At 38.5% G+C, this 25,990-nt stretch overlaps 1 protein-coding gene across 1 annotated transcript in view; it reads left to right on the top strand.

Annotated features, from left to right (window-relative positions):
* Positions 1 to 25,990, top strand: part of ITGA8 (integrin subunit alpha 8) — a 196,234-nt gene that overhangs the window by 49,078 nt on the left and 121,166 nt on the right. Inside the window, exons 6-12 of the mRNA XM_036762194.1 lie at positions 617 to 662; positions 3,046 to 3,171; positions 5,679 to 5,723; positions 10,820 to 10,863; positions 11,879 to 11,935; positions 12,693 to 12,745; positions 23,701 to 23,906. Of these exons, the coding sequence (XP_036618089.1) occupies positions 617 to 662; positions 3,046 to 3,171; positions 5,679 to 5,723; positions 10,820 to 10,863; positions 11,879 to 11,935; positions 12,693 to 12,745; positions 23,701 to 23,906 (577 nt within the window). The remainder of the gene's footprint in view (positions 1 to 616; positions 663 to 3,045; positions 3,172 to 5,678; positions 5,724 to 10,819; positions 10,864 to 11,878; positions 11,936 to 12,692; positions 12,746 to 23,700; positions 23,907 to 25,990) is intronic.

The following is a 25,990-nucleotide window of genomic DNA, read 5'->3' as shown; positions in this document are numbered from 1 at the left end:
TGAATTCACTCATTCTTAAGAAATAACCCTATCTGCCTCATTAATTCGAATTGCTTTAAAATGTAAAACTTAGCTGGCTTCTTAATGATAGTTTAATTTTAAATCTGTTATATGGATCTGTCTTCTGAATAAATCAGAGCCAAAGGAAAGAAAGAAAATTAACCTAGGCATCTGTAGTGGGGCCAAGAGAAATCTGGGTTTGAATCCTGCCCTTGAAATTTACTAGCTGTGTGACCATGGCTACGTCATTTACCTTTTCAAAATTCAGTTTTCTCATTTATAAAATGGAGATAATGCAATCCATTCCACCTATATCATAGGGTTGGTATAGGACTCAAGTGAAATAATGTCTGGAAAATTCTTTGAAAACTTTAAAGCACAAAATACACATCAGCTCTTCTTTTAACTTCATGTTAATGTGGTTGGCAGAGAAGTTCCTTTTGATGATAAATTTTGACACAGTCAAGTGTCAGTCAAGTCAGTCAAGTGTTTATTAAGTACCTACTATGTGCCAGACACTGTACTGAGGAAGACTTTTAAATTTTTTAAATAATTTACTATGCATTAATAATTTTTTTAAAAATTAATGTCATTGCTTTTTGTTTCTTTTTTGTAGAATGGAGATCTTATAGTGGGAGGACCTGGCAGTTTTTACTGGCAAGGTAGGTTTTGTTGGCATAGAGGAAATCCACATTTGGTAGATACTATTAAAACATAATTATGAGGTACAAATGACACCAGAAATTGGACTTTAATTACATTTAGTTTTCTGTCTGCATTAATAAGAGTTTGTATTTGACTATGCAAATGATATTTTGAAATCATGTTACAATTAAATAAACCATCCCTTATGACCATTCCCACACAATTACTAAAACCAAATAAATTGACATCTTGTGTTTTCTTATTAATTTCCTTATTTTTATAAAACAATCAAAATATTTGAGGCAGCAAAAGGATTGGAAAACTAAAGAAATAGAATTACATTCTGAGCTCTTTTTCCCAGTCATTATTTTCCCTCAATCAACTCCATATTTTCCATTATTTTCACCAAGCAGGGGTAGAGCTCATAGAGGTACTTTAAGGAAATATTGCCTTAGTGAGAACAGTCAGGGTAGTGTGGTTTCTCATCAGGAGGACTAGGCCTCTGAAGATCTGGGTTCATGTTCTGTCTCTACTAACTACAAACCCAAAGGGAGGCTTCTCAACCTCTCAGGGCTCCTAAAAACTCTTTCAGATCATAATGTGCAGGCAATGGCAAATCTGTATCTAATGAGAGAGTTTCTATATCATGAGTTCTCTCCACACCAATGAAAGCATTTGTTTTTTCCTGACAAAATTTACAGCTTTGAGCTGGTTTCGTGCCTATATCCAAGTTTAGTATGAGGATTATTGGGAATATCTAAAAGCAAGCTTCCCTCGCTCTCTGCGCCGCCCCCCCCCCCCCCCCCCCACCAAGGCCTGGGAAACTTGGCAAATTCTATAGCATTGTTCTCCCTGGACAAGGCATGAGTAATCACCGTTGTCTGACTCAGAATAGTCCTTTAAATCATAACCATCGAATCAGGTTTATGGCCCTGTTTCCTTGTTTTACTTGCTCCAGTCCCAAGTAGTGTGGGAACCATGTGTTAATTCACTGGGGGAGAAATTTGGCTTTTAAATTAATTATTACATGTTGTCCTTTAGAGAGCATATCCCCAAATTGACAGATTTAATATCTTCTCTCTGAAAGACAGGAAATTACCAGATCACATTCTTCCTTTAGATGCTCATGCTAAGCTCAGTGTGGCCAAACAGCAGGCTCCCCACTCAGTCAGAAGAGTATGATTAAGTTCAATGGGTACTACCACGGAATAGAAGCTTCTCAAGAGCAGGAGCGCTCTCTCTCTCTCTCTCTCTCTCTCTCTCTCTCTCTCTCTCTCTCTCTCCCTGTCCCCTCTCCCCTCTCCCTGTCTTTCTCTCTCTCTCTCTCTCTCTCTCTCTCTCTCTCTCCAGCCATTCTTTCTTCCTTTCCTCTTCTCTTTCCTTCCCTCCCTTCACTACTTCCTTCCTTTCCTCCCTTCTTTCCTTCTTTCTTTTTCCTTCCTTCCTTCCTTCCTTCCTTCCTTCCTTCCCTCCTTCCTTCCTTCCTTCCTTCCTTCTTTCTTTCTTTCTTTCTCTTTGTATCCCCAGTGGCCAGCACAAATACTTGCTGATAAATTGATTGGTGCTGACTTTACTAACTCTGTAATCTTAAGTAAGTCGAGTCACTGAGCATCAGTTTCTTCCTCAGTTAATAGCTACCATTTCTATAGAACTTTAAGTTTGCAAAGCACTTTACAAATATGATCTCATTTTATCCTCATAACAAGCCTGAAAGGTAGATGCTTTTTGCCTACATTTTAAAATTGAAGAAACTGAGGCAGAATGAGGTTAAATGACTTTTCCAGGGTCACAAAGCTAGTTAGTGTCTGAGACTAGATTTGAACCCAAGTTGTTCTTGACTATGGGTCCAGCATTCTAAAAAAAATAGGAGGGAGAGTGGTTCATTAACAATTGTGCTGTCTGTCACATAGGACTATTATTAAAGGAATTATTAAAGCTTAAAGGAAAGTAGAAGGCTCTATAAAGGCAAATGAATAGTAATACAGTAATTGTATTGAAATGGGTATAAAAAAAGGCCTAGTGGAGAATTGTCGGATGTCTAAGATGTATTTCCCAATATAATGGTACATGTTATACCTGGTAGCCCAAGGTAGCTCAAGTTGACTTAGCAGATTCAGAATTAGAATAATCCAGAATACACTGATTTACTCTCTGGTAATTCATTCTAATCAGAATTCCTGCCATCTGTATTTTGTTTGTTATTGACAATGATGATGATGATGATGATGATGATGATGGTGATGATGATGAAGTTGTGACCCCAGAGATCATTAATAGTTCTCTCCATGCAAGTAGAGGACCAAGTATTTCCACAGACTACATGGCTTTTTCTTGGATGGGGTTATAGGAAAAATGGTGCCTCTTTGCTTTCTTTTAACATGTGAAGTTATTTGACCCCAGGCCAGGTGATTACAGCCAGCATTGCCGACATCATTGCCAATTACTCCTTCAAGGATATTCTAAGGAAACTAACTCGAGAAAAACAAACTGAAGTTGCTCCAGCATCCTATGACGACAGTTACCTTGGTAAGAATCATTGACTCTTGGAGGTATTTGCAATTGTTCTTGGCTAGAGATGTAAGTCTCACCAATGGCTGATGTGAAATCCTTTGACTTTGTGATCATGTTAGGGAGAGGTTTTTCCTATTAGATCTATTGACTTGCCTTTTCCCAAAAGTATTCCTGAGTCACTTCAGTTACTCACACTAGGTAACATGTACATATTCTTTTCTTTACGATTGGGGGAAGGCAGGGCAATGGGGTTAAGTGACTTGCCCAAGGTCACAAGGTCTGGGGCCAGATTTGAACTCAGGTCCTCCTGACTCCAGGGCTGGTGCTCTACTCACTGCACCACCTAGCTGCCCCACACGTATTCTGATATAATGGAAGGTCAGCAGCATGGTAAATGGGAAAGACACCAAAAGGCCCTGAGATTAAATTCCAGCTCTGATGCTTACTACTGGTATGACCCTGAGAAATTCCCTTAATCTCTCTGAGCCCGTTTTCTCATCTGTAGTTGAGAGGATTGCAGTAGAGGCCTCTCAGGTTCCTTTTGTTATCATTAATTTAAAAGATTTGACATAAAAAAAAATAAAAAAAAATAAAAAAAACAAAAAAAAATAAAATAAAATAAAAAAAATAAAAAAAAATAAAAAAAAGATTTGACATTATTATGTGACATCCCATCTTTTCCTCTCTGTCTTTGTCTATGTTCTTCCTCATGTCTGGAATGTTATCCCTGCTCACCTCTTGGAATCTCTAACTTCCTTCAAAGCTCAGCTCAGGTGCCAACACATGATGTCTTTCCTGATCTTCCCTCCTCCCCTCCGTTGTTTCCCCATTCCCATAGAATGGAAATTCCTTGAGGCCAGAGAGTTTTATTTTTGTACTTGTGTTTCTGGTACCTAGCAGAAGGCTTAGCAAACATAATAGGTGCTTAATAAGTGCTTTTTAAACTGAATTGAATGGAATCAATTGAAGGGCTGTTGCCCAAGTATTCCTAAATATGAGACAGAACTGGAGTTTGGAGATTCCTATATCTTTTGAGAATTCTATCATTGGCTATATGAGGCCCTACTGAGATCAGTGAAAATGTGGCCAAATATTTCACACATGTACCATCCTGCTGGGTAGCACAGTGGATAGAGTGCTGGACCTGAAGGCGGGAAGACTCATCTTCCTGAGTTCAAATCTGGCCTCAGACATTTATTAGCTATGTGACCCTGAGCGAGTCACTTAACCCTGTTTGCCTCAATTTCCTCATCTGTCAAAACAACTGGAGAAGGAAATGGCAAATACTCTAGTATCTTTGCCAAGAAAACCCAAAATGGGGTTGTGAAGGGTTGAAAATGACTGAAAACCATCCTGTGATTGTGTTTCTTCTATGATTCCATATAAGAGTAGCCTTCTGTTGTAAATTTTTGTGATGGAAGACATAAAACCAAAAACGACAGGTCTTAATGGTACATGGACCCCTTGAGAAATCAAGAACCCTGGCTGTGTCTTGTTAGCAGATACATCATTGAATTTTTCACTTGGCTTTTTTAGTGAAGGGAAAGTTGGGAAAAGTTACTTTTCAGCTAAGTAGGAAACCAGAGCCCCTGCTGATTACCTGAAATGGGAAAACCCTAAGCACCTATCTACTCACAGAGAGAATAGTTGCTAGCACCTATTAACAATCATGACCCAACAGCAATTAAAAATGTCACTGCTATTTCAGGTTGAATTATGAAGCATCTCTGCTCTTAGCGTCTTGGACCTTAGGAGTTGTGATGTTGCTGTGCTCTTAACAGTGATCAGTAGCCCAGCTTTATTGTTTTTTATAGAGAGAACACATTCAAGTTCACTTGACTGGTGCTTTTCTTTCTCTAGTCTCAGACTTCCTCTTTTGTAAAATTGCTAGAGCTCTCCAAATGGAGGAGGAGCCTAGAAGTGCTTAATTCTGCACATTTCTCTCTTAGTAGTTTATTTGTAGGTCTTCCTAGCTGAGACTTGCAATGTTAATGGAATAAGATCTTCCCCACCCATTAACAGGCCTCATGTGGAGCCCATTGGGGGAGGAGTTTGCTTAGGGGGAGGCTTGCTTTAGGAAGGCTTTCACACCTTTTGGTACTAAAGCTAATTAGGCACTGAGTCAGGATGTGATGCCTTTTTGGCTCTGAACCTAAAGTATATATATATACTGAGTTGGTATTTTGCTTTGGGTAGCCACTTGTGAGAAGGACCTTGTGATTCCCTGGTCAAGACTCTGAGTAGCCATATGAGGCATGTAAAGTATATATAGCAATATTGCTTTGATTCAGGCAGTCACAGTCCTAATTTCTCTGCTTGCATTTTCTCTGACATTCAGGGTGCTGACCTTTCCCCTGAACTAGTGAATGTGATTAAAAGTAGGATTGTTAACCCCTTTTTGGCAGTCTTTCCTAGAAAAGCAGATCCAAGAACCTGTGCTAGCAGGCCATCCTGAGCATGCTAAGGTACCTGCTGCCACACTTGTTCATTCATTCATTTTGTATCTGTTTGTTTATTTACAGGATATTCAGTTGCTGCTGGAGAATTTACTGGAGATTCTCAGCAAGGTAGGAAATATTACACTGGTTGCTGTAATGATAACAGAGAACTTTCTTCCCTACCCCCATGTTGATAGAAAGTGTTAGGTTCATCGTGCATATTTTACAAATGAAAAAAACTGAAACCCAAAGAGGCTGATTGACTAAGGATCATCAGAACATAGACTTAGAGGTAGAATGGCCTTTGGAGGTCATTTAGTCCAACCTCCTCATTTTACATATAAGGAAACTGAGTCCTGGAGAAGAAAAGTGCTAAAAGTTGCCCAGATTCAGTTCAAAAAGCTGGTAAATGCTAGAGCTTAGAGTCAAATTCAAGTTTCTGACCCCAAGACCAAAACTCTCCTGGGAAGTGAGGGCATCTTTCTCAGGTTCTGGATAGAGGTTTTACCAAATGTTTAAAGACTCGGACAACATGATGCATTTAGTAACAGATCTAGGATGAGAGACCAAGAGTTCTCCATCCAATCCAGGTCACAGATATTTATGTCTCTGATGTATAGTAACTGCTGTTCATCTACCTGCTCTAATTCATATTCTTCAAAGAATAAAATTTAGGACATGTTAAATAGTCATCTGTTAGGGAGGCAGATAATCCTTTTATCAGTCATATGCTCATATTGCACATAATGCAGAAACATAAAAAGCATACTGCAATTAACTAGACTTTAGTTGGGGGGAATTGTTTATTTTCTTAAAGATATCTGCTTAATTTAAGCCAGTTCTTATATCAGAATTTTCTGGTGGTTTTTTTGTGGCCAAGAAGAGACAAAGCTGGTAATGGGGGAGATTGTGAAGAGGACCAGAGATCTAGTACTATCAAGAGGGGGAAAAAAATCTCAGTCCTGTAGTCACTCAGGGATTTTGCAAAGGAAACTATAAAAAGTGCCAGACAATCTGTGAGCACAATAGTTTTAGGATGTTGGTTTCAGCACTTGTGGGAAAGAAATCAAGAACAGCCTTACTCTTGGGCTGTTGTTCAATTCTGACCCAGGAGAAGGCATTGGTGATCTTAGAGGAAGGGATTGGGAAAGACTTTCCAATCTCACAAATGCTGTTAAAATAAAAACTACTCATACAACAGATCCAAGTTTTTAGTGATTTCCAGAAACTTTGGTGAGCTGCCTTTGAAATTCCAGTATCTGAGAACATCCTCATCAGTTCAAAAGAAAATATAAACCTTCCAGGCAGGCCAAAGCTCCAAGGGCCACCCGCCTTCAGTATTTACTCAATGAGACTGTCCCACGAGGGGATGAGGAGAGAAGCCTGTCAAACAGAATAAGTAATTCCACATCCTCTAGTAATCCAGTCAGATGCATTGAAGCCAAGCTCAAGCAAATAATTTGGCCCCTGTGGATCCCACTTCTCTTTCACTGAAGCCAGACCCTGTCACTGTCTGAACAACAAATGGCATTTGAGTGAAGATTCCACTGAATCATTGGCATCAAATGCAGGTCTCCTGACCCCAAGATCAACACTCTTTCTCCTAGCTGATGAAAGGGCTGGGAAGTGAAGGCATCTTCTTAGGTGATACATAGAGGACAGGACAGCTAGATGGCCTAGTGGATAGAATGACAGGCCTGGATTCAGGAACAGTCCTCTTTCTGAGTTCAAAGCTGGTATTGGATACTGTGTGACCCTGAGCAAGTCTTTTTACCCTGTCTGCCTCAGTTTCCTCATTTGTATAATGAGCTAGAGAAGGAACTAGCAAACCACTCAGTATTTTTACCAAGAAAAGCCCAGATGGGGTCATGGAGAGTCAGACATGACTGAAAAATAACTCAAAAGTGACTTGGACAAAGTGGAAAGAATCTGAATATCCTGACTTCCAAACAAGAGTACTTCTAGTCAGCTAGAAGTGATACTCCTCACAGGAGTCAGGCTCTCAGCAACTAAAACTGTCTGAGTCAGTGTTCAAATTTCCTCCAAAGCAAAATGAAATTAGGGGATTTTAAATCGAGTTCTGAAAGAGTCCAAGATTTATATTCGGAGCACCTGGGTTCCTGCTCTGGCTCTGTTGCTTAACCATGTGATCTTAAGCAGATGACTTTTTGTGTCTCAGACTCAGTTTCTTCGTCTGTAAAATAAGAGTTGGGTTAAATAAACGCAGCATCCTGAGATGGACCAGACCTCAGAGGCCATTGAATCTAACCCAGCCCTGACCAGGAATCCCTTCTATGGTCCCTCCCACCCAGCGTTCTCCCAGCCTCTCCTTCAAGACTTCCAATGAAGAACAACCCACCACCTATCATGGCAACCTATTCCACTATAAGGAAGGTTTACTTTACATCAAAACTTAATCTGTGTCTCTGTAACTTCTACCTGTGTCTTGTAGTTCTACTTTCAGGGGCCAAGTAGGACCAGTCTCATTCCTCTTTCATGACCCTTCAGATATCTGAAGGCAGCTCTTATGTCTCTCCCCACCACCCACCCCACCCCACTTATGTTTACTAGTCTCTAGGGTTCTGTGCAGCTTTAATTTTCTCAGACTCTGGAAGTTTAACAAAACCAGTTATAACTTTAATAACAACTTCTGAGTTAAACTCTAGAGAGCCAGCATTCTGTAATGGAAAGAATGCTAGATTTAGAGTCAGAAGACCTGGATTCCAGCCCCAACTCTTCTTCCTACCACCTGAGTAATTTTGAGCAAGTTACTTCTTTTGCTGGGCTTCAACTTCTTCTTCTATAAAATGAGGGAGTTGGACTACATGGTTTCTAAAATCCCAAGAGTTATTATTTTCGTTTGGTGATGTAAAATTGGACTCTTTTAAAAGGGTGTGTGTCTGTGTGTCTATGTGTCTGTGTGGGTGTTTGTGTGCATGTCTGCGTCTGTGCTTGTGGGATGTAAGAGACTAAATGTTATATATCTTGAATCCGTTCATAAAACTTGCCTAGTTTAGAGCAATATGGGACAATGGATAATGAGTTTCCCTCAAAGTCAAGACGACCTGGGTTCAAGTTCTGTCATTGACACATACTGGCTTTATGACTCTGGGCAAGGCACTTAATTTCTCTGCCTTGGGCTACTCTTTAAGACTCTAAATTGCAGAGAAAGTGACTTGCATCACTAGCCAGAGGTTCCTCACTTGGGAAAGGAACAAGTGAAATCTCTAGGGTCCTTCCTTTCATTATATTTTTTCCTGCTGGTCAGACCCCTTCCTGAGTTCTCACAGCTTCCTAACACTTCCGTGTGGTTGAAAGTCTTTCAGGTGCCAGGTGAATTTAATTCCTCCTCATCAAATAAGGATGACTGTACTCAGTGCCAAATGTTGCCAAAGTAGACAGCTCACCACTAACGCATCCACATGGCTTAATTTTCCTGAAATCTTTTTCCTCCCGAGTAGATGGATTTACTACTGAAAATTCCAACACTTACCCCAAAATGAATGACTTTGTTCCTAATTCTAATCCTCCTAGCCCAAGCCTGTCCAGATAAATTTCATAAGGCCCAAATTGCTTTGTATAAGGTCAGGGTTACAAGTTTGATTTGAGAGGGGAGGGTGAGGAAAGAAACAAGGGAAAAGCTATTGTCCTTAGAAATAAACTTAACAAGTTTTTGAATGGGAAAAAGACCCTTACCCACATGTCAAGCTTAAGTTATTAGTGCCATGCTTTATTACAGGGCTATCCAACCTTAGGTTGTCTTAGGGCTGCATTAAAATAAAATAATTACTCAAGGGGCACACCCAGAATAAAAAATACAGTACACTAATAGAAAGTGGTGGGACATGTGTCATCAATACTACAGAAGAAGGCGCAAAGCATGAAAGCAAACACAAAACAACAAAGCAACAACACAACAGTATAAAGGTAGGTGCATACTGACTAGTCTGCGTCTTACAGACAGAACACATCGCAAAGATCGATTGAAAATTCCATGTGATATGTTCTGTCCATAACGCTGCTTAAAAACACCAAAGAAAATTAACATCAATGAGATTATTTATTAGGGATGGAATTAAAAAATCTAATACGCATTCCATGCAAATTATTATTTTATTTATTTCACTCATGAAAACTATAACCTGAAGGCGGGCCACATAAAATTGCACTGCAGGCCTCATGCGGGCCACATTTTGGACAGCTCTGCTTTATTACATTCATCCTCTGGTTTCACCTAACTCCCTGATTTCCATTACTGTACTGGTTTCTTTCTGATGTACCACGGTTGGCCCTTAAAGGTGCTGCAGCCAGTTCTGAGGAGAAAATGTGTTTTAAATGGGAGTCGTCCAACCTGTACACCTGAATCTTATAAATAGTCTGTCCTTGTGGAACCTACGGTAGGAGGATGCCAGTCATCCATTCTTTCACATTTTTCCAAGCAGCCTCCAGTCACTGGAAGTGAAGGGCAGTTAATGAGACAGCCGAACCTCCTTTGCAGTGGAGAAGGAGCAGGAGTTAGCCTTTCTTCTCTAGGGCCCATGCAGGGAAGGCAATGGCAGCGGGTGTCAGGTTCAAAAGAGGTAGCCCTAAGTATACACCTGAAGCAGCTGGTCTGAAAGAAGTTTATTTAGAGACCCACAGCTCTTGGAAGCACTCTAAAGGAAAGGGCCCCAATAGAGGAGAGAGCAGACTTTTTATATTCTAAGAAGAACAATTTATTATTTTGAAAGCTGCTTCTCACTGTTCTGGGAAGTAGCATAAAATTGTTTGCTGTACTTCAAGTTAATGTTGTAAGGATGGGCAAAGTGGCTTATTTCTCCCACACAGGATGACACATCTTTCCATATTTAGCCTTTCAGAGCACACAGGGATGGGCGGTGTAGTGAACAAAGAGACTGGATTGATCTACACTGCCATGGTACCTAGTTCAAAAATGGAGCCACTTGCATCAGCTTCAACAGGGAGAACATCAGGGACTTCATTTCTGTTTGTACCCTGGGGTGGCAGGCTGTGCCTGTGGCACTCTCCGTTCCATTTTTATCAACTTGAAAGAAGCACAAATGGAACAAGGGTTAAGGTATAAAAACATTCATATAAATCAGGCTTCGGGTTGAACTTCAAAGTGGTGTTTAGTTCGTCCACAAACTCTTTTCTGCCTTGACCATCACATTCCTGGCAAGATTAATAAGCATGTCCACTTTCTAACCACCCATTTTTCCTTTCAGAAATCCTGGCTGGGGTTCCACGAGGGGCACAGAATTTTGGATATGTAAGTACCATGACTGCATCTCTAGGTTCATCAAAGAGATGTCTTTATCTATCTCTATCTCTAGTTCGGTCTCTATCTCTTTGTGTGTATGTACACATATATACACATATGCCTCATGTTTTGTATACACACATATATACGTATTTATCAACATATACATGTATAAAATCTTTTTTGGTTGGGGCCAATGATTGCATTAGTATATGAAGTTTCTCATAAAGAAATTTCCTCTACCAGTATAGAAGAATGAAAATTATGACAACAACAACAAGAATGATATTTGTTCACACTTTAAGGTTTACAAAAGGCTTAACATAGGTCATCTCATTGGATCCTCACAACGATCTTGAGAAGTAGATGCTGCTATTATCTCCACTTTACAGATGCTATACTTGGAGCAAACAGAGGTTAAGTGACTTGCCCAGGGTCACACCATGTCTAGTGTCTAAGACTGCATTTGAACTCAAATTCTCCTGATCCCAAGTCCAGCACTCTATCCAATGAGCCACCTCACTGCCTAGGGCAAGAACCATTTCTAATCTTCACTTTACATTTTGCCCCTTACCTAGGATAGTGCTTTGTACACAGTAGATGGTTAATAAATGTTTATTGAGTAAGTGAAGAGGGAATTGGAAATCAGAGAAACTGTTCACTGGGTTCCTTCAATCCAAATACATTGGAGATACCAAGACAAAAACGAATTAATTTCTTATCTTTTAGGAGCCAACCTCCCACTAGAAGGGAGTATAAGGCAATATGAGGAAGGGAAGGACGCCTTTCTGTTCCATTGTAGCGGAGTGAGCAAAATTTTTATCTGGAAAAAATCCTGTTGGGATAAAAAGCCTTCGTTGACTTTTAGAACTTGTCTCTGCAACCACTTTGCTCATTCGAATCCTCAGTTTACGTCATCACATCACATATAGAAATGAGGGAATGGTAGAAGAAAGAGATAATCTTGAAAGCTGGATATTCTATTGCTTCTCAGTGATGCAGCATCTGATTTCTATGATTTTAGGTTTCAATCATTAATTCGACGGATATGACCTTTATTCAGAATTTCACTGGCGAACAGGTAATTTTCATTTTCAACATTTTATTTATTGTGTTATATATATGCATATATATATAACATATATGTATAATATGTCAATCTTACTATTTGATCTTTACTATCAACTTTTCATCAGAAGAGAAAATCAGCACTAAATGAAGATTGGTACCAAAAATGTCTATGAGTTTCATGTAGTCTTTTACACTTTGAGTTTATATTTTAGGAGGTGTAACAATAGCCTACAAAAATAATTGTGCCTTGATTGTCCCACTAATAAAAAGGATTCAAGGCTCGAAAATCCAAAATGATGACTAGTCCAAAAAACATTTTCTTTCTGACTTTGAAATTCTTCTTTTTACAGCAGCATTTGAAGGCAGATGCATCTGATGTCAATTTCTCTTTGGTCTCCATTTCATGCTGGATATTGACCACTTGACCTTTAACACGAAGGGTCAGCAGCCTAAATTGAATTTCCTGATTGCTGTCTTTCCCTCCCTCATCTCTTCCCTCAGTTGAGGGAGAGATTTAAGTATTTTAGTTAGAAATGGCCTTTGTGCTACAGACTACGTCAGAAAGTAAGGACAAAGCAAGGCAGATTAGTGATAATAAAAAATTTAATAAAATGAGAAGGTGATGAGAGGAAATAATCCTTCACAAACATGATTTTTGTGGTTAACTTGCATTGGCGATATATTTTTATTGCAATGAATAAGGGGTGATTATATAAAAATAGTTTGGGGATACAAAGTATACAATAGTGTCTGGTTTTCATTTGCAGATGGCATCTTATTTTGGATATGCTATTTCAGTATCAGATGTCAACAATGATGGGTAAGCGACTACATGCAATATTATTTTTCTTTCCTAATTTACAATGCTTATGCAAAAATATGCAATTTTTCCTATGGAAAAATTTACTTATGACTCTTGAACTAGAAGGAAATTCTATCTTCATAACCTCATAGAATTTGAACTGAAAGAGTCACACAGTCAACAAACATTTATTGAGTACCTACTATGTGCTAAGCAATGGAATTAATTTTAGAGATCTTTTTCCCCCCAAGTCCCTTGTTTTACAGGTGTAATAATCAGAGGCATGACAAGCATTGGTCAAATTGGGCTTAGCTCCAGGAACCAATAACCAAAGGGATACTCTTCCTGCTAGGCAGCTACCATCAGCAGACCTTACCTCATGGTCCTGGCTCAGCTGCAATGTTTCGGAGTCCCGTTGCTGAGGTGCTATTTACTTTCTCCCTAAATTCCCAGAATAGTGGAGACCAGACCATCCTTCTCAACATGACTATACGTGTCATTAGGCTGTCCTCAGCATTGTTAACTCATTCCCTTCCCACTCAATGGTTTATGCCTCAGATGAAAAAAAGAATTACATTCTTGGTCTAGAGGTACCCAAGGTCTAGAGGTATGAAATGAGTTGCTCAAAGTTTTACAGTTTATAAAGCTGAGTCAGAATTTGAACAAGGAACATCTGTTGTTAAATCCCCTGTTTAGCCTACATTAGGACAAGGTGGTATGCCTGTCAAATAGCTTTCCCCTCTCTTCTTTAATTCTTCACCCAAGTTTCTAAGCTGTCATTCCAAAGGAGGTTATTTTGCTTTGATTTCTACTTTACCTTTACAAAAATGATTATTCCTTCATTAAACCATCCATCAAAATTTATCTTGTACATTAAGTTTTGGAGGGCTTACTCATCTGGCTCTCCACACTGGCTCCCTCCAGTAATCCCTCTTTGCATGCCTGTACACGTCCATCAACAATTCACAAATTAGTAAATTATGCTTATAATGATCTGTTAATTTGGTAATGGGTACTCTCTTGTTAGGGGTCAGTAGTTAAACCAAATAATGTGAGCTTGGGAACGAGCTAAATTGTGGTTTTTGGTTACTCTTTCTAAAGAGAGTAGTTGATTTTTAAAAATGCACCTTTGTGATGTTGAGTCATGGGAGCGGTTAAGTTGACAGGCCTTTGGAATGACCATTAGCTGTGCCATCTTTGTACAGCTGGGATTGATTGTGTTTTATGTGTTTCTGTTTGTGTGTTTTGTGTGCCCATCCAGATCCACAAGCTGCATATGGACTTAGAAAACCCTTAATTAATATTATCTGTGTTGTATTTTTGTTTATTTTGTTAAACATTTCCCAATACAATACATTACTTTGGAGGGCTCTGAGTCTGACAGCTCTGATTCTACTCCAACCTGCTCATTTTACATATGAGGAAACTGAGGCACAGAGTCATTAATCACCCTACCCAAGGACATATAGATAGTGTCTAAGTTGGTTTCAAAGCTGGGTCTTCTGACTCTACAATCCAGCAATCTTTCCACAATACCAAGTTTCCCATCACTGGAGGTAAGCCCAGGTGACCACATGTCAAGTATGTCATAGAAAGGATTTCTACTCAGGTACCAGGTGGACTAGATGGTCTCTGAAGTCTCCTCCAGCTCAGGGATTCTGGGAATCTGTGACTCCATATGATCAGATATTTAAATTTTAAGACCGTCCAAGAGGTGATCTTTTAAAAATTCAGTCAGTTATATATCAATCTTCTTACACCATGAGCACAAATTGCTATATCTACTTAGACTAAAAATTCCAAATTGAGAAGAGCACATTGACTCACCCAGCATCAGGTAGGGGGAAGCATCCGAAAATAAATTAAGAGCAAAAATGGCATAGTGTCCCAATTTCTTTAACGAAAATGGATTTGCATGATGGCCTACCATCCAACAAATGGTATTGCAACCAACACAGGGATGCCTCCCTGCTGGGGCTTGCACATAGTGTTTTATAGGGTACAAATTAGCTCAATCTGTTCTTTTCCATGGGTCAGCCACTTTTTTTTATTCCTTTCAACTTCCCTCCGTATTTCACAATATACACTGCAGGACATTATATCCACAGACTGATTCTAGTCTGTAGCAAAGTTTTGTGATACATACCATTTATTGTATTCAGTGTTTAAAGAAGAACGAGAAGGAAAAAATACCTTGTGAGAAAAACCTTGTATCCCTTGATCAAAACAACATGGTTGTAAGTAACTAACACCAGCCTTTCTCCAGTGCTAATCAGGCCATTCTTTCTTATCCTTAAAAACTGCTCCTCTGGCTCATCCAGTCCATACACAATTTCCCTGCAATGTGCTGGTCATTAGACAGTTCATTCTGAATGCCTTCAAGTGCCTGGAATAATGTCTCCGATAACTTAATACTGTCCCTTTAAAGATAATCTGGAGAACCTGGAGATGGTATACTCTGGTATTTTAATATACTAAGGTGCCATGTAAATTCAATATACTCAAATTAATCTCCAACTGAGATAGAAAGCCACTTGGAGTTATAAGATCAACCTCTATGCCTGTGTTTTTTATGAGATGGATGCTTGGCTTTACAATAGACTAAAACAGGAAAAACTGTGACCTCTTTTTTGTATCACAGCGTTTGGGTTTTAAAGTTGAATGTTAAGGCTGTCTGTAACAACATAGGGACTGGCCCAAGGCTGTCGTGAATCTCCTGGAAGGGCTCTCAGTAATTTCAGGACTGGAACAAGCACCTTCTGTACATTCTAGAACCTTCAGGGCACAGTTTCAAGAAAAAGTCAGCATGAGCAGGAGCTGATCTTGCCTCATATTTTGACCTCTGCTAAACTCCTGAGGCAGGCAGAAGTTTGCTAAGATATTAGGTAGCAAAAGATGCACAGGCTTCCTTTTACGAGAAGGGTGCTTTCATCATTCTGGGCTCATGGTGAGATTCCCAATGGAGATTCTCCGATTGTGTGGTCCAAAGTGCCACGGTGGGTTTGCCTGCCCCAAGTGTTTTAATGAAGCTTTTTTTGGACAAGTTATGTTAAATCCTCAGATTGTTTCAGCATTTTTCATTTACTCTTCAGTTTAAACATGGTACTGTTTGTTGCTCTCACATGCTACATGTAGAAGGGCAGTAAGTGTCATAGGGTGAGCATGGGACTGAGAGGGAAGAGATTTGGGTACTGGTCCCAAGTGTGTCCCTAACTTGCTATGAGATCTTGGTCCAGCTCCATTTCCCTCATCTGTGAAACAAGAGACAACTACTAAGGTTCCTAATAGCCTGCGATTTTTAAGGGATTGTCTTAATTGAACATGTAAGCCAGGCAGATGAACAACTCCATTCATTTCTATGGTGATCTCTCCCAAAACCCTCTCTAAAGTTCTTTCAAATATAATTTTTTATTTACTTTTCACAATCATTCTGGTAAAACCAATTTGTAGACAAAGGAACTGAGATTGAGAGATTAGACGAACTGACCAAGGTTGTAAATGGGACTAGATGTCAGATTGCCCGATGCTTGCCTGCTCTTTTCACCATACTGGCCCTGGCCCATTTTTTAGTCTTTACAGAGTATATGGCAGCATATTAAGCCCCGGTAAGCCTGTAGTTAAGAACAGACACAATCTCTGCTTGCTAGGGCCTTATAGTCTGACAGTTATAGGCATTTATAACCTAATATATAGAGAACCATTACAGATCTGTATTGACTTTATTTACCTTAAATAACTGGGGAGTATAGGATTAAAAAAATTGAAATCTCTTTAAGGAAATCTGAATCCTTTAAATAAAAAGGATTCTATAGGACCCTCTAGCAGAATAAAGATGTATCAGTTAGTCAAAAGCATGATAGAACCAGCTTATCCATCAAGAGCTAATTGTTAAAATTTCATTGTGATCATTTACACCTCAGAAATCAGCAAAGGCTATATACAAACCAAGACTCAATTTATTGTTTTGTTTATTCCTAGACTTAAAGGGATGGTTAAAATGTCATTTATAAAGATTTAGTTATTTTAAAAGTGTTTCGTGTCTTGTTAGAGAGTCAGCTCTTAAACATTTACCCTAACCCCTCTGCATTTAGGCCATAGTCACACATTTCCCTTTGTAAGCTGCTTCTACTCAGTTTGGTACTAGATGCATGTTCCTATCAAAACTATATGTGTGGTATGAATACTTCTACCTCCCAAGCCCCTGACCCCAACAAGACAAATTAAGACTACATCTTAATCACCAATTCATCAGTGGAACTTTAAGACTTGGTCCACCATTATCGAAAAAAAGGTAATTAAGCTGGCCATTTGGCATCATGGAATGGAAATTCCTTGAGGGCAATATAGATGAGTACCAGTAGAATAATAATCCTCAAGGGGAGGAACTGTTTCTTTTTTATTGTTATATTCCCAGGGCCTAACAGGGCCTTGTACATACATACATAGCAGACACATAGCACTGTGTTCCTTAAATTTAATTGAGTTGGATTGGATGGAGTCCTATCAACTCATTGACAAATATTTATTAGGAGTCTACTATGTTCTAGGCACTGTTCTAGATGTTGTGGATAAAAAAAACAAATGAACAAAAACGAACCAAGAAAATCAATCTTGTTTGATTAGATATACCTTAATTCTCAATGGCTAAGTAACTTTGCAAGTATATCCTTAGTCTTAGTGTCTGGAAGCATCATAGAATATCAGCCTTGCACACAGGTAATTTTTTTTAAAGTAGCTTCCTGGGGCAGCTAGGTGATGCAGTGAAAAGTGCCCTGGCCCTGGAGTCAGGAGAACCTTAGTTCAAATCCAGCCTCAGACACTTAACAATTACTGGCTGTGTGACCTTGGGCAAGTCACTTAACCCCAATTGCCTTGCCTTCCCCCTCTAAAACAAACAAATAAACAAAGACCGAAACAAACAAAAAACTCTACTTAGGTCACAAAAGCCCATCCTGTTTAGTATTTATCCATGATAAAATGGATTCCAATGAGCACTGGCTATTTGAAGTAGTTGACTAACTAGAGTCAATTCTTATTTTCAGGGACAGTTAATAACTATTTTGAAAGAGAGGTGGTGATCACCAAGAGCCAGTATGGCTTCATCAAAACAGGATGTACCAAGCTACACTTAGTGTTTTTTTTTTTTAGTTATTAGACTGTTAGATGAGGTTAGTGCTGTAAGTATAGCTTACTTCCATTTTACTAAAGGATTTGATAAAGTTGCATGTGCTTTCCTTATAAGACACCGTGCAGAGAAATATGGCCTAAATTACAATACATTTAGGTGAATTCAGAACTGTTGAATGGCTAGACCCCAATGAGTATTTATTAATGAGTCAATGTCATTTTTCAAAGTGGTCTTCAGCTGAATGCATCAAGAATCTTTGCTGGCTCTGTCCTATAAGGGATTTTTATCAGTGTGCTTGTCCGTAGCAGACACTTTATAAGTTTTCCTTGAGTCGAATTGAGTTTTGTTGGTCTGGATGCACTTCACTCAATTTATCAACAAGTGTTTATTAAGAGCCTACTTCGTTAAGCTAATCTGTGTCTTAAAGTCATAGATTGCATGCTTATCAGATTTTCAGATGACACAAATCTGAGAGAGATGATTAAAATGTTGGATGACAGAATCAGTATCTATGGAGACCTTGGTAGGTTAGAACATAGTGTCAAATTTAATTAGATGAAATGCAATAGAGATAAATCGTACACTCGAGATCAAAAAGCCAACTTCACAGATATAAGATGGAGGGGACATAGCACACCAAGTGTCTGAAGAAAATTCATGTAGAAGTTGCATTAGACTTATTTTACTTGGTCCCAGAGGACTGATACAGGAGCAATGGGCTGATGATATGGAGTCAAATTTAGGTCTGATGCAGTGAAAAACATGTCTATTTTTTTTTCTCCTGAAGGATTATGTTCAGTTATGGTGGGTGGGTGATTCTTGGTTGTAATCCCTGTTCTTTTACCTTCTGGAATGTCATATTCTAAGCTCTCTTCTCCTTTAATATGAAGGCTGCTAAATCTGGTGTGATCCTGACTGTGGCTCTATGATATTTGAATTGTTTCTTTCTGACTGCTTGCAATATTTTCTCTTTGTCCTGGGAACTCTGGAATTTGGCTATAATGTTCCTGGGGGTTTTCATTTTGGGATCTCTTTCAAGGGTGAATGGTAGATTCTTTCCCTTTCTATTTTACCCTCTGCTTCTAGAATATCAGGGCAGTTTTCCTTCATAATTTTCTTGAAATATGATGTCTAGTCTCTTTCTTTAATTACGGCTTTCAGGTGGTCAAATAATTCTTAAATTATTGCTCCTTGATCTATTATCTAGGTCAGTTGTTTTTCCAATGTGATATTTCACATTTTCTTCTATTTCTAATTCTTTTGAATTTGTTTTATCATTTTTTGATGTCTCATGGAGTCATTAGCTCCCACTTCCCCAATTCTAATCTTTAATGAATTATTTTCTTCAATGAGGTTTTGTATCTCATTTTTGAGTTGGCCAATTCTGCTTTTTTAAGGTGTTATTTTCTTCAGTATTTTTTGCCCCTCTTTTACCAAGCTGTTAATTCTATTTCCATGTTTTTCTTGTATCATTCTCATTTGTTTTTTCATTTTTTCCTCCACCATTTTTATCACTTTTATTAACTCTTACAAGAATTTTTTTTTAGTTTAGGTCCAATGAGTATTTTTCTTTGTATCTTTTTGGTAGCTGTTTTTCACATTGTTTTCTTCTTCTAAGTCTGTGTGTTGGTCTTCCCTGCCATAGTGGTAGCTTTTTAAGTCAAATTCTTTATTATCATTATTTGCTCATTTTCCAGCCTATTTCTTGACTTTCAACTTTATGTTAAAGCTGGGCTCTGCTCACCCAGGGTTGAGGAGATACTGTGCCAAGCTTCATTCTTTTTCATGTTGCTGTTTTCTTCCTTTCTTCCTTTCCTTTCCTTCCTCCCTTCCTCCCTCCCTCCCATTAAATATAGTTTACATTTATATAGCACTTAAAGGTTTTCAAATCACTTTACATGTTATCTCATTTGATATAAGAATAGATCAATGGAACAGGCTAGAAAAAAGGATCAGCTTTAATTGAACTCAATAAATCAAAACAAGAGCATAAACTACTTGGAAAGAACTCCACATCTGATAAGAACTGCTGGGAAAACTAGAGAACAATTCAACAGTAATAAGGCATAGAACAATATATTGCACCATATACCACAATAAGCTCAAAATGGACATGCAACCCAACTGGAAAGGTTATGGCATTAAAAATACATATATAAGATATGTTTTCACAGATATCGCTTGGAGAAAATTCTTAATGCAATAAGATATAGAGACCATTTTAAAAATAGATTGTTTCAGTTGTATGAAATAAATAATTCTGTCATGCTGCTATTTTCAAAACTAGTTCTGAGGGTCTGAAAGATTTTGGTGTTTCCAAGGTGGAGTGATCCTGGGAGATGTATAGTCACTGCTTTTCTGGCCTGAGCTCTGGTCTTTATCCTGGTCCCCTACAACAGCAAACATTAGCATTCCTCTTTGCTTTGGAATTGTGACCAGGTTGCCTGTTCCCTTGTGACCAACCCCCAGTATTCCTCTCCACCCTGGAACTATGACCCAGAACTGCATATGAGCAACAGAGTTGCCAGTCAGTGCCAGCTTTGCTCAGCATAGAGTCCCCTGTAATCTCCTTCTGACCATTTGTCCAACCCCCTGACTGTCTCTGGGCTGAGAGCTCTTGAAGCTGCTGCTGCCACCACCACACTTGTTGCCACCAAGCTTCCACCCAGATGTCACAGACTTCTCCTGCCAACCTCCTAAGTTTTCTTTGGCCAGAAAAATGTCTCACCTTGATCTTTTTGTTGGCTCTGCCCTTAATCCACCATCTTGGCTCCACCTCCTTGACAGTCAGGCTTCTTTAAGGGCAGTTTTCCATGGCTGTACCCCTAGTCACCCCAAATAATACTAATAATAACAACTAGCATTTATATAACACTTTAAGGTTTATAAAATGCTCTTTATTTAAATCTTTGTACTTAGTGAAGGCCTCATGAAGTTAATCAAAATAAGATTCAGAGTATGAGTTGAATGTTTCTTCTTAGTATAGTACTTTGTTGTCCTAAAGCTGTGGGAAAGATCAGCATTCCAGGTCACCAACCAAGAGATAGGTAGATAAATAATAGCATTGTATATTAGAATATTTAAATCTACTTTCCATTTGTGTATTGTGTATGGCTCTCCAACTTAGGACTTTGTACTCTGACCCTTAGGGGAACCCTGCCCTCTAATGCCTTTCAAGATCTTACATTCTAAGAACTCAGACTCAAGAGGGAACATTGATTAGTTATATTGGATAATGCACTCTAATGAGTAAATTAAGAGACATTTTCTTAGAATCCCCAATCCCCCTCCTCCACTCACACATTAAACTAACTCAATATAATCTCCTGATAGCCATTTGGGTAAATTCTAAACAATTTGGATTAAATTGTTTAGTGAATGATGATTGTTGATTGATGAATGAACTTTCAAGGACTCCAGATATTTGGGAAACATAAACAGGCAGGGGAAGTTAACTTGAGACTCTAGATGCACTGCTGAATAGAAGCCAGTCAACTCATGTGAAGCCATCGATATTTGGTTACAAATCTTTGGACAAGTTCTTCAACAACAAAAGATGTTGGTACTTTTCATCTTCTTCCTGAAACAAACAAACCTGTGTCCAAAATTTCAATCCCACTGCCTCAGTGTATTTGTACTGTATCAGGGTTTCACAAAATTACATTTTAACCCATTGACACTTCCCATCCTCTTGCTGTTTATAGTCCTGGCAGGACTCAAAGAAGAAGCCCAGCAGGTGGCTAACTTGACCCTTCTAGGGCCACTTTATTGGAAAGGAAGTAACATTGGATACTTGTGTTGATATGGAGGACTCAGCATAAATAAATCTGTTTGTTGACTTACCCTGAGGACCCCATCCTGGCTCAAATTCTGGTAGCCAGACTTAAAAAGTAGATTCAAATGAAAAGAAAACACAGCAAATATCTATATCTATCCACCAATATCTGCCCACCTATATCTACATAAATGTATTATGTATGTATACACACACATATCACACAGAGAGATCAATAAAAGAGCTGGTTGGTTTCTGAAATGCAAGCTTCTAATAATTAAATTTGACTTCCTTATTTCATAACGCAATTGGAGTAATTGATTGGATCCTGCTTTAACCCTTGCAAACAAATGCTCTGTTGTACATTGCTTCATTTATTCATTCAACCAACAGCCTTTACCATGAGCCTAGTGTGAATTAGGGTTACTAGACAATAAACAAATAGAACATACAGTGCTTGTCGAAGAGAAAGTTCAAACCCAATTTTGGAGCCCAGTTTATGCATGAAACACCTAATTACAACATGTGATCAAGTTAATGAGATACATGTGTGGTACTAAAACTGTGCCTTGATGCTGGATAAAAGTAATGAAGGATCACTATAAAGTGGATTTAGTCAGAAGGATTGGTAGAAAAGATATGGAAAGCTAAATCAGATATTCTATTATTAGTATTTAAAGAAGAACCATAACATAATTTTTCTGAGTTTTATTTGGTTAGATATATATGTTGTCTTTTTTTAATAGAATATTACCAAATATATGGGTATAGAACAATAAAAAGAAGTGAAAGGACCATTAGACACCATCTAGTTAAATGAAGGACTAGTAAAGTGATGTGATTAGCCCAAGGCCACACAGCTAATATATAGCAGAAGAGTGTGTAATTAACTCCGTGTAGAATGTGGAAAAGTAGCCATATAGGCTTTATACCAAAGTTCATTCACAGAGTTTATTGAACGCAAAGTCTTTGCTTGTTCTTTTAATATTTGTCATATTTCTAGGAGATACAGGATTAAATCCTGAATGAATGTGGGGCTTTTTAATACCAAGGGAGTGAGAGAAGATTTATACATCAAATAAATGGGGATGGAGGATCAAACTCGAATTGAGCAAAAATGTCTTTAGGATGATCACCACAAAGGTGCCATAGAAAATGATACTGAACAATTGGAAAGTCATTGACAGTGAGAGGATCTGGTGTAATGGACACACATGTATGATTTTGTGAAACTTATTACCATAGTAACTTCAGTGTCTAGTATAGACACTGAATTATATGCTATATACATATATATATATATATATATATATATATATATATTAGAGTAACTTCCATGCTATCCAAACTTCAGACACAAGTAAAGTGTTTTGAATATTGCCATCATTAATGAAACCATATTTTAAATGATATTTCTTCATAAGATTCTTTATTCTCTTCTGAAGTGTCTTTAAGATGCTATTCTACAGTGCTATGTAGCATTTAATTTTTTTTAAGAATTGGCAGCTAGTGAACTGAAAATGTTTTTTTCTTATTAAATGAAATGGACATTTTCACAAAATCATTTAAAACTTGAAGGTGTATTTAGATAGGAACATGACTTTCCCCATTAGGAAAATTTAAGGTCATAAAATAATTAATATGATTTTATAATAGCCCATATTTTGGCAGCATATTACTTTTGATGTACAGTAAAGTTGTATAGGAGATACCATATTTACAAAACATTTTTAGGAGAATGATGAATTCAAGGCATGCTTCTGACTTAAAAATATTTCAAGCGTATAGGAATACTGATTCTCCTGATCTCTCTCACTCCCTCTCTCCTTCCCTTTTTCCCGTGTCTGCCTGTCTCTCTTCCTCTTCCCCCCCTCTCTCTTTCCCCTTCCTTCTCTCTCTCTTCTCCCTTCCTCTCTCCCTCTCTCTTTCCTCCTCTTTCCATCTTTCTCCCTCTTTCTTTCTCCCACTTTCTCTTTTCTCCCTCTCTTCTCTCTCTCCTTCTTCTACTCTCTTTCCTTCTCTCCCCCTCTCCCTCTTTCCCTCTCTCTCTCTCCCCTTTCTATCTTTCAGCCTGGATGACATATTGGTTGGAGCCCCCCTCTTCATGGAGCGTGAATTTGAGAGCAGCCCTAAAGAAGTGGGGCAGGTTTACCTTTACTTGCAAGAAAGTCCTTTGCTCTTCAGAGATGCCCAAGTCCTCTCAGGAACCGAAGTGTTTGGCAGATTTGGAAGTGCTGTCACTCATTTGGGAGATCTGAACCAAGATGGATACAATGGTGAGTTTAGTTTAATTTCACAGTATTTCAAAACTGTCACAATTTTCATGTCACTGCTGGGTGTGGGGAAAGAACAGCATTTCATACTGGTCTTTTTGGTGTACTTGACACAGAGCCATTAAAATGTGGGCAGTTTCAAGGTGGTTGTTTGGGACTTTATGTAAGAAAATCCAAATTGATACTTTGCATGCTGTGCTGGGGACAATTTAAAAGTTCTATGATTTCAGTCAGTCAATCAAAAATAATTTATTAAATGCTCACAATACGCCAGCCACTAAACTAAACAATGTGGCCATAAAGAAGGAGAAGAACAATCCTTGATCTCAAAGAGCTGACATTCTCATGTGGAAGAACACATGAAAATAAGTACAGACAAGAGCAGATGGGAGGTAATTTTGCAGGGAAGGCACTAGCAGCTCGGTGGACAGAGAAAGGCTTCCTGCAGAAGTGACATTTGAGGTGAGAACTGAAAGAATCTAGGACAAGTAAGACAGAGTAGAGGGGGGACATCATTCCAGGCAAAGGAGACATCCATCATTAAAGCAACATGGAGGCAGAAAATGGAGTCTTGTACAGGAGCAACAGTGAGTTGGCCAGTGTAGCTGCCATGTACAGGGTGTTCCTAAAGTCTGGACACATAGGCAAAAATGCATATTTTGAAGAAATGAAATGAATGAAATTTTCAACAACATTTTATTTAATTGGAATATTCATAAATAGCATCTTCAATATGATTTCCATCATTTGTGATGCAAAAGTTGATGCGCTTTGCAAGATTCATGTGAACTCGATGCAATAACTCCATATTGCCATCAATTTTAGCACATTCACTCTTTATGCTTTCAATCAAGTGTGTTGCATCTGTGATTTTCATTGAGTACACCTTCTCCTTTAGCATACCCCAGAAAAAGAAATCAAGAGGGCTTAAGGTCTGTTAATATTCCAATTAAATAAAAAGTTGTTGAAAATTTCATTCATTTCATTTCTTGAAAATATGCATTTTTGCCTGTTTCCAGACTTTAGGGACACCCTATAGATTACATGGAAAGTTATGATGCGTAGGCTCACTCCACCAATGAAAATGGCCACCGCTCCAGGTTCCATCAGTTGCCAATGTAGAAAAATTAATTACATAGTGATGAATCTTTCCGACTTAGTGAAGCTAAGGTTCTCCTATGACAAGTCTCTAGCATTTTGCTGATCCTCAATTTGAAGCACTTTAAGCTTCCTCAGAAGATCACTACCTCCAAAATTGAAGGCCATCCCAGGAGAAGGCAAGAACCTAGATCACTTTCCAGACATGGGGTGAGCCTTGAGTGGCAATTGTTTAGTACACATGTTACATGTGGCATGAAGCTCATTCACAAACTACCTATCATAGACAACGAACGATGACACCGAATCATTGAGATATTTCATTGTTTTGGAAATAATAGCTTTTACTTCTCCCTTGCTTGAAAGATTTACAAAATACTTTATGCGCATTATCTAGTTTAATACTCAAAACAATCTCAAGAGGTGAGTTACATATTGTTAATCACATTTTATAGATGAGTTTCCACAGTTAAATGACTCAACTCAAGGCTACACAGATAGTAAAGCCTAAGAAAATGGAGTTGAAATCAATTCGATTGGTAGAGCACCGGGTGTGTAGAATCAGGAAGATCTGAGCTCAAGTCCAATACCATACATTTTCTAGCTGGGTGACCCTGGGCAAGTCACTTAGCTGTTGTCTGCCTCAGTTTCCTTCTCTGTAAAATGAGCACCTGCCTCTCAGGGTTGTTGTGAGAATCAGATGAGACATTTGTGAAGCACTTAGCAAAACTTAGGGCACTATATAAATGCCATGTTGCAATGATAAGAAGAAGAACTATCATGGTTATTGTCATCATTAGGCAAAGATGAGACCTGAACCCAGGTCTTCTAAATCCAAGTCCAGTCCTCTTTCTATGATACCCTTTTGCCCTCCAGATAGTGACTTGCCAAGAATCAAAGAATCTAGCCAAATGGTATTCCTGTTTCTGCCTGACTTAAAGCAAATGTTATTTTATTAATAAGATTATCTCTCTGGGATTAATCCACTT

Source organism: Trichosurus vulpecula, chromosome 5, assembly GCF_011100635.1.
Source record: "Trichosurus vulpecula isolate mTriVul1 chromosome 5, mTriVul1.pri, whole genome shotgun sequence".
NCBI lineage: Eukaryota > Metazoa > Chordata > Mammalia > Diprotodontia > Phalangeridae > Trichosurus > Trichosurus vulpecula.
The sequence above is the reverse complement of the archived record's forward strand: the minus strand, read 5'-3'. Positions and strand labels throughout refer to the sequence as shown.